The sequence below is a fragment of the Colobus angolensis genome, unplaced genomic scaffold, assembly GCF_000951035.1.
Source record: "Colobus angolensis palliatus isolate OR3802 unplaced genomic scaffold, Cang.pa_1.0 Scaffold9, whole genome shotgun sequence".
NCBI lineage: Eukaryota > Metazoa > Chordata > Mammalia > Primates > Cercopithecidae > Colobus > Colobus angolensis.
The window spans coordinates 7437241-7446188 of record NW_012122931.1 but is presented as its reverse complement, the minus strand read 5'-3'; the positions used below and the strand labels follow the sequence as shown (position 1 = coordinate 7446188).

Genomic DNA, 8948 nt, shown 5'->3' with positions numbered 1-8948 from the left:
TCGCGGCGCAGCGGAGCTTGAGCGCGTGGCCGGTGCCGCAGGAACCCAGCATGGAGTACCAGGTATCAGGCGGGCCTGCGGGCCGGGGCGCGACGACACGTGGGCCAGCGCTGAGCCACAGAACATCCGGGCTCCGCTAGCCTAGAGGGTACCGGGAGCCCTGGACTGGGGGACTCGGGAAGCGGAACATCCTGGAGTCTGGGGGTGGGGACAGGGACCAGGAAGTTGGGCCCGGGTCTGGGAATTCGGAGACTATAGCGACCCCGCCCCGGGCTGGAGAGTGGGAAGGGTCGCTGGAGCTAGGATCCAGAAGCCCAGAGGCTCAGCGGTGGTTCTGGAGTTCCAATGATCCCGGAGTCTGAACCGGCAGTGGGAGTGGGGAAAGGGGAGGGAAGAGACTCAGGAATTCAGGCTTGAAAGATCCAGGAGTATTGATCTGGGGGTGGGGTGTCCAGGATTCAGAAGATTGAGGATCCAAGTGACTGGAATTGGGGGACAGGCAGGAATCAGGGGTAGTGGAGGGCCCCAGAACCTGGAAAACAGAAAATGTCTGCGGGCGCTGTGCCAAGAGCCAGTTGCCCTAGACCAGAACCTGATGCCAGTCAGGCGGATGGCACTGGTTTGATGAAGGTGGGGCCTCCAACCAGCCTTGAGGTCCTGAGGGTGGGAGGCACGGAATATGAGGCCTAAGGGGAAGGAAATAGCACCCCCACTCCCACTTCCATTGTGAACCCTCCTGAAGCAGTACCTACCTGCCTTCCTGGCTGAGTGACCCCTGGCACACCCCTCCTCCGAGTTGCTCTTCTGTGGGTTGGAATGTGGAACCCCAGAGTCACTAAGGTTGGGATGGAGCTTTGGGGAACTCCAGAATTCGAATACCCCAATCTTCTGTAGTTCTGGCCCTGCCCTGGCAGGGAGCAATATAGCAATGGACCCCATTGGAGAGAATGAGGGCAAAGGCCCAGGAGTGAAGTTGGGGGAGCCTTGGCAGGAAGGAAGGCTAGCCCGTTAGTCATGCCGCCTTCTTTGTGTGGCACTCCCTGGGTGGGGCTGAATTGCCCTAGGCTCCCCTATTTGCCAGAGCTGGAAAGATGCCATACTTTCTGTTGCTTAACCTACAGGCTAAGTAACGGGGCTGGCACGGCAGGGAGGCCTGGTACTGGCCTTGTTGCCCTGGCTTGGCCACTGGTCTGCTGGGTGTCTCTGTGCCTGTGGACCCTGAGTGAGCCTTAACCTGCTACCTGGGCACTGTGGTTGCCAGGATGCCGTGCGCATGCTTAATACCCTGCAGACCAATGCTGGCTACCTGGAGCAGGTGAAGCGCCAGCGGGGTGACCCCCAGACACAGCTGGAAGCCATGGAACTGTACCTGGCACGGAGTGGGCTGCAGGTAAGGTAGAGAGAGCCAGTGACCACCTCCCACCCCCATTAGTGATTCCAGTAGCTGAGGTGGGGACCTTGTCTGTCTGTCCCAGGTGGAGGACTTGGACCAGCTGAACATCATCCACGTCACTGGGACGAAGGGGAAGGTGAGGGGCAGGACCCAGGGGTATGGGGTCTATTAAGTGGCTGGTGGGGTAGAGCCTGCCCAGACAATCCCTTTTCTTTCAAGGGCTCCACTTGTGCCTTCACAGAATGTATCCTCCGAAGCTATGGCCTGAAGACGGGATTCTTTAGGTACTGGGTTGTGGAGGGATGTGGTGTGTCTGTCCCAATGGACCCTGGGGGGCTATGGAACCAGCCAGTGCTTCAGGACCAGGGTCACCCCCAGGAGGTCAACTACATGTCTCTCTGCCCAATGTTTATTCATTCAATAAACATACAGTGCACTTACCATATTGGCCCATGTTTATGGCAACCTTTAATTTTTTTTTTTTTTTTTGAGACCGAGTCTCACTCTATCGCCCAGACTGGAGTACAATGGCGCGGTCTTGGCTCACTGCAACTCCCACCTGCTGGGTTCAAGCAATTCTCCTGCTTCGGTCTCCCGAGTAGCTCGGATTACAGGTGCCCACCATCACACCAGGCTAATTTTTGTATTTTTAGTAGAGATGGGGTTTCACCATGTTGGCCAGGCTGTTCTTGAACTCCTCACCTCAAGTGATCCGCCCACCTCGGCCTCCTAAAGTGCTGGGATAACAGGTGTGAGCCACTGTGCCTGGCCTTAATTTTCATAACAAAAAAAAAAATTGGAGAAGGGGCAACAACTTTAATGTATAAACTAAATATGTAGCAGGAGGCCGGGTGTGGTAGCTCACACCTATAATCCCAGCACTCTGGGCGGCTGACGTGGGAGGATCACCTGAGCCCGGGGAGGTCAATGCTGGCTACCTGGAGCAGGTGATCACGCCATTGCACTTCAGCCTGGGCGACAGAGCAAGACACTGTCTTAAAAAAAAAAAAAATTACATGACTGGAATAGTCAGATGGTCAGATGTCTCTTTAATAACTTAAAGTCCAAGTTGGGTGTGTTGGCTCACAACGGTAATCCTAGCACTTTGGGAGGCCAAGGTGGGAGGATCACTGGAGCTCAGGAGTTTGAGACCAACCTGGGCAACATAGTGAGACTTCATCTCTATTAAAACAAAAACAAAAACAAAAAAATGCCGGGTGCAGTGGCTCACACCTGTAATCCCAGCACTTTGGGAGGCCGAGGCGGGTGGATCACCTGAGGTCGGGAGTTCGAGACCAGCTAACCAACATGGAGAAACCCCGTCTCTACTAAAAATACAAAATTAGCCGGGCGTGGTGGCGCATGCCTGTAATCCCAGCTACTACGGAGGCTGAGGCAGGAGAATTGCTTGAACCTGGGAGGCAGAGGTTGCGGTGAGCCGAGATCGTGCCATTGCACTCCAGCCTGGGCAACAAGAGTGAAACTACGTCTCAAAAAAAAAAAAATTTAAAGTCCTTATATAACTTTAAAATCACATAGAGATATTTATCAATTAGTACGTCTTTAGAGTAAGGAGAAAATTGCCTCGCAAGGGCTTAAATGATAAGGGCGGTTTGTGCCATCCATGTTAAGGTCTCCCAGGCGGGCTGCAGAAAAGAGCCCTTCTGCTCAGCCAGTCTCTGCAGTGGCTTTCCCCAGGAGACAGCGCCCCCTCTTGGTCTCACTTGTCTAGACTTACACAAGAGGATGGCCAGGTAGAACCAGGATCACTCTTCCTATGTCACGCATGTCTCCTAAGCCCATCACCAGGAACTTCTGAAATCAGCTGCCTAAGGTCATTTCAAGCCAATATGTTTTCCCTAAACAGTTCTTGTTCAAATAAAGAGATGGAGAAGAGGACTTACTACCTGTCTTTGAGGATTGAAACATAAGGCACCAACCTGTCTTCTAAAATCATTTTTTGGGCCAGGCGCAGTGGCTCATGCCTGTAATCCCAGCACTTTGGGAGGCCAAGGCAGGCAAATCACTTGAGGCCAGGAGTTCAAGACCAGCCTGGCTAACATGGCGTAACCCTGTCTCTACTAAAAATACAAAAATCGGCTGGGCGTGGTGGTATGCACCTGTAGTCCCAGCTACTTGGGAGGCCGAGGCATGAGAATCACTTGGACCCAGGAGGTGGAGGTTTCAGTGAGCCAAGATTGTGCCACTGCACTCCAGCCTGGGTGACAGAGCGAGACCCTGTCTCAAAAATAAATAAAAAGTAAAAACAAAACTTTGGGAGGCCAAGGCAGGCAAATCACTTGAGGCCAGGAGTTCAAGACCAGCCTGGCTAACATGGCGTAACCCTGTCTCTACTAAAAATACAAAAATCGGCTGGGCGCGGTGGCTCAAGCCTGTAATCCCAGCACTTTGGGAGGCCGAGACAGGTGGATCACAAGGTCAGGAGATCGAGACCATCCTGGCTAACACGGTGAAAACCCGTCTCTACTAAAAAATACAAAAAAACTAGCCGGGCGAGGTGGCGGGCGCCTGTAGTCCCAGCTACTCGGGAGGCTGAGGCAGGAGAATGGCGTAAACCCGGGAGGCGGAGCTTGCAGTGAGCTGAGATCCGGCCACTGCACTCCAGCCTGGGCGACAGAGCGAGACTCTGTCTCAAAAAAAAAAAAAAAATACAAAAATCAGCAAGGCGTGGTGGTATGCACCTGTAGTCCCAGCTACTTGGGAGGCCGAGGCATGAGAATCACTTGGACCCAGGAGGTGGAGGTTTCAGTGAGCCAAGATTGTGCCACTGCACTCCAGCCTGGGTGACAGAGCGAGACCCTGTCTCAAAAATAAATAAAAAGTAAAAACAAAAACTACAGTCATTTTGGGGATAAAAACCCTAGCCTTCAACTTGGGCCCATGTGGCCTTGAGGGCCAGCCGAGGGCTGCAGCTTGAACGTTGCTCGTGGGCTTTGTCTCTGAGAGCTGTGAGACAGATGGCATTGTGGGACAGATGTCAGCAGAGTGACTGATTGGTATGGGACCATTGGATGTGTGAGACCAGCCTGGGTGAGGGTCCAAAGGAGGAGGAGCTGTCTTAGTTGAGACCAGTGTGGTTAATAGGGTGAGCCAGGTGCAGAGACCTGGAGATAGATAGAAGAGGGGGAGGACTGGGGGCTACAGATAGTCTGGGGGGATGGGGCACCAGGAACAAACCGAGGGACACAGGAGAGGCGAGGCACCGAGGCCAGTGGCATCAGCCCCTGCAGGGTGGGGGAAGGCCAGGATGCTTGGGAAGGGAGTCCTGACGACGCCAGCTGTCCCGGCAGCTCTCCCCACCTGGTGCAGGTTCGGGAGCGGATCCGCATCAATGGGCAGCCCATCAGTCCTGAGCTCTTCACCAAGTACTTCTGGCGCCTCTACCACCGGCTGGAGGAGACCAAGGTGCCCCACGCAAGAGGGCTGGCGGGTGGGTGGGGTTGGGGGTGCTACATGTTCCAGCACCCCATGTCCCCAGAGGAGGGGCTGCAGGGGCTCTGGGCCCTGACATGTCCCTGTGCCACAGGATGGCAGCTGTGTCTCCATGCCCCCCTACTTCCGCTTCCTGACACTCATGGCCTTCCACGTCTTCCTCCAAGAGAAGGTGTGTGCCCTCTCCCTAGAACCCTGCATCTGAGGCCTTGGGAACAGGAACCTCAGCAGGCCTGGGGGCTCCCTGCTTCCATGTGGCCTCTGGGCACCCTCATACCCCCTGCCATGCCCTCTGGTCTTTGGCAGGTGGACCTGGCAGTGGTGGAGGTGGGCATTGGCGGGGCTTATGACTGCACCAACATCATCAGGTGAGCACAGTTGCTTGGGGCGAGGAGTGGCAGCCAGGAGCACAGCCTCACCTGCCGCCTGGTGGCTCAGGGCAGGGCCTCATGGCCTTTTCCTCCTCTGCAGGAAGCCTGTGGTGTGCGGAGTCTCTTCTCTTGGCATTGACCACACCAGCCTCCTGGGGGACACGGTGGAGAAGATCGCATGGCAGAAAGGGGGCATCTTTAAGGTGACCAGGCAGATTGGGGGACGGGAGAGACATGGAAGGCCTGGGCGTCTGCATTCTCATCCTGGCTTCACTGTGTGACTGGAACAAGTTGAGTCTCCTCTCCAGACTGTTTCCCCATCGAAACATGAGGGATGGCTGGGCATGGTGGCTTATATGCTTGCAATCCCAGCACTTTGGGAGGTCGAGGCAGGAGGATCACCTGAGGTCAGGAGTTTGAGACCAGCCTGACCATTATGGTGAAACTCCATCTCTACTAAAAATACAAAAATTAGCCAGGTGTGGTGGTGTACGCCTGTAGTTCCAGCTACTGGGGAGACTGAGGCAGGAGAATCGCTGGAACCCAAGAGGCAGACGTTGTAGTGTGTCGAGATTGTGCCATTGCACTTCAGCCTGGGTGACAGAGTGAGACTTCCTCTCAAAAACCAAAAATAAAGAAGAAACATGAGGGATGAGAGACAGTGGTAGCCCAGACCCAGGGATGTGGGGGCCAGAGATAGCAGTGTGGAGGACGCTAGGTAGCCCTCTCTCTCTCCTTGTTCCCTCCACAGCGAGGTGTCCCTGCCTTCACTGTGCTCCAACCTGAAGGTCCCCTGGCAGTGCTGAGGGACCGAGCCCAGCAGATCTCAGTAAGTCTGATTGGAATGGGGGCAGCGGCAGGGTGGGCGTGTGTCCCTCCTGTTTGAGGAGGCACTGCGTCCTCTGGGGCCTCAGTCTGCTCATCTGTGCAGTGAGGAAGCTGCCAGGCCAGCTGGAACACATCTCAGTTCTGGGAGCAGCGCTTGGTGGCTGGGGGAGGGGAGAGATGGGAGGGCTGATGTGGTCAGGGAGGGCCTCTGCTGACACGCTCCTGCCTGTCTCCCCCAGTGTCCTCTCTACCTGTGTCCGACGCTGGAGGCCCTGGAGGAAGGGGGACCGCCGCTGGCCCTGGGCCTGGAGGGCGAGCACCAGCGGTCCAACGCCGCCTTGGCCTTGCAACTGGCCCACTGCTGGCTGCAGCGGCAGGACCGCCATGGTGAGCGGCGGGCAGCTGAGTGGGCAGGCAGGTGGGTGGCACTTGTGGAGCCTGCCTAGGAGGGTCCTGGGCACACTTGGTTTCACACACCCTGCAGGTGCCGGGGAGCTGAAAGCATCCAGGCCGGGGCTCCTGTGGCAGCTGCCCCTGGCACCCGTGTTCCAGCCCACATCCCACATGCGGCTCGGTGAGTTGGACCTTCCTGCCCAGCTGGGACCACTGCGTGTGTCTGTGCCCCTTCAGATGTTTTTTTCTTTTTTTTTTTTTTGGTTTTCTGTTTGGGAGATAGAGACAATTTGAAGTGGTGCTTAAGAGAAAGGATGCTGATGTCAGCAAACCTCCCTGACCTTGAGCTCATGAACTCTTTCTGAGCCTGTCTTCTTATCTGCCAAACTGGATGATGATAGGAGCCACTGCCAAGGGCTGTGGTGGGGATTCGCTGAGGTGACATCACTAAGGTGCTGAGTGCAGGGCCTGGCCAATGTGGGATAAAGTGCCAGCCAGTGGAAGCTGCTGTCACTGTCACTATCATTGTTATCAGACCCTGAGGTTCTGGAGGACGGTGATCCAGTCATCTGCTTCTTGCCTCCCCCAAAGCTTTCAGCACCCAGCGGGTGCTCATGCTGTCAAGCCCCTGCAGCAAATGGTGGGCCCACTGTGTGCCATGCCTGTTGTCAGGGGCAAGTGACAAGGTCCTGGAGACAGGCCGACCTCGCATCATATCCCGGCCCCAGCTAAGGGTTCTAGGGCTGTCAAACGGGAATCATACATGATAGCAGACCCCTTTCAGAGTTGCCTGAAAGATTCCACCAGATGAGGCAGCCGAAAAGGCCAAGCCATTGACTGGTGCTAGTAAGAAGCTCCTGGGCTGCCGGGGTCCTCAGAGCGTTGAGGGCGGGCGCAGCTCGCAGGGGAGACCGGCCTTGGGAGTGTGTGTGCGGAGTTGAGGATGGGGGTGGGAGAGGACCTGGAGGACTGCCTTGCTGCCCTCCCCCAGGGCTTCGGAACACGGAGTGGCCGGGCCGGACCCAGGTGCTGCGGCGCGGGCCCCTTACCTGGTACCTGGATGGCGCGCACACCCCCAGCAGCGTGCAGGCCTGCGTGCGCTGGTTCCGCCAGGCGCTGCAGGGCCGAGAGAGGCCGAGCGGGTGAGGGGCGGGGATGGGAGTGGGGGAGGGGCGGGGTCGTGGGGAAGGGCGGGGACGGGATTGGGAGAATGGGCGGCGCCCTCTGACCCAGCTCCTCTCCCCTGTAGCAGTGGGCCCGAGGTTCGAGTCTTGCTCTTCAATGCTACCGGGGACCGGGACCCGGCGGCCTTGCTGAAACTGTTGCAGGTGAGGGGCTGACTTGCGGGTGGGCGGCAGGCAGTCCTGAAACCCTGGGTCTGACGGTGTGACCCTCGGGGGGTGCCAATCCCCACTCTCTTGAGTTGTATTGAGGATTAGATGTGACGAGGTGTATGTGCTGGTTCCGCCAGGTGCTGCAGGGCCGCGGGGAGTCCAGTCATAGGTCATTACTCATTTCCCCGCGTGTCTTGACTGAAGTCCAGGCTTAAGAGGAGGGCCACGTCGTGGCTAAAGGTGTAGACTCTGGACTCACTTGTCATGCCCCTTTGGCACTAGCATATCACCCTGGACCGGGCGAGAGGTGGCATTTCCCTGAGCCTCACTTTGCATCTCCATAAAACTGGGTTGCTGCTAAGGGTACCTGCTTCTCGAGTTTGGTTGAAGGAGTCACTCACTGGGCCTTTCTCTGCTTGGGGAAACTGAGGCTGCCCAAGCTGTCAGGGCTGAAGTGGCCCCTAGGTATCATCTCCCATTTCACAGACCAGGAGGCTGACGCTGTATCCAGAACCTCTCCCATTTACCCACAGCCTTTTTCCAGCCTGGATTTGGGGTCTCCTCACTATCTGAGTGACCTTCAGCAAGTCCCCTTGACCTGTGGCCTCTGTTCCCCCATCTGTACAGTAGGCTGGGGCTTCACTGCTCAGGCCACAGGCCAGGCAAGGTATACTGAGGCAGATGGGGGCAGGGTGCTGAAGTACCTTGGCTGGGTTTATACAGTGTCATTCTAGTTGTCAGGGAGGCTGCATCTCCAGATGTGGGCTCAGGGGGTCATGTGGAAGTTGGCCGACATCCTTTCGGGGGTCTGACACCAGGTCTTTCCCTTGGCCTTCTAGCCGTGCCAGTTTGACTATGCCGTCTTCTGCCCCAACCTGACAGAGGTGTCATCCACAGGCAATGCAGGTGAGATGTGACAGGCATGGCCCCTGGGGATGGGCAGGGGTCCCTGAGGTAGACAGTGGGGGCTTCCAGACTGGAGGTTTGGGGTAGAAAATAAATTTGTTTTACTGTGTAAGCACACTTTAGTATACTTATACTCTTTTATACACCAAAGTATACTTTATTTAATTTTATTTTTAAAAATTTTTGCCCAGGCGCGGTGGCTCATGCCTGTAATCCCAGCACTTTGGGAGGCCGAGGCGGGTGGATCATGAGGTCAGGAGATCGAGACCA

At 56.2% G+C, this 8948-nt stretch overlaps 1 protein-coding gene across 2 annotated transcripts in view; it reads left to right on the top strand.

The window, feature by feature from the left end:
- The window catches only part of FPGS (folylpolyglutamate synthase), an 11999-nt gene continuing 3051 nt past the window's right edge, over positions 1–8948 (top strand). Inside the window, exons 1-14 of one of the 2 annotated variants that reach the window (XM_011931323.1) lie at positions 1–62; positions 1262–1390; positions 1476–1529; positions 1613–1677; positions 4705–4819; positions 4941–5018; positions 5153–5214; positions 5318–5420; positions 5969–6046; positions 6285–6432; positions 6530–6619; positions 7430–7580; positions 7691–7766; positions 8612–8678. In XM_011931323.1, the coding sequence (XP_011786713.1) occupies positions 51–62; positions 1262–1390; positions 1476–1529; positions 1613–1677; positions 4705–4819; positions 4941–5018; positions 5153–5214; positions 5318–5420; positions 5969–6046; positions 6285–6432; positions 6530–6619; positions 7430–7580; positions 7691–7766; positions 8612–8678 (1228 nt within the window). In that variant the 5' untranslated portion in view covers positions 1–50. The remainder of the gene's footprint in view (positions 63–1261; positions 1391–1475; positions 1530–1612; positions 1678–4704; positions 4820–4940; positions 5019–5152; positions 5215–5317; positions 5421–5968; positions 6047–6284; positions 6433–6529; positions 6620–7429; positions 7581–7690; positions 7767–8611; positions 8679–8948) is intronic. The other variant, XM_011931324.1, reaches the window with a different exon arrangement.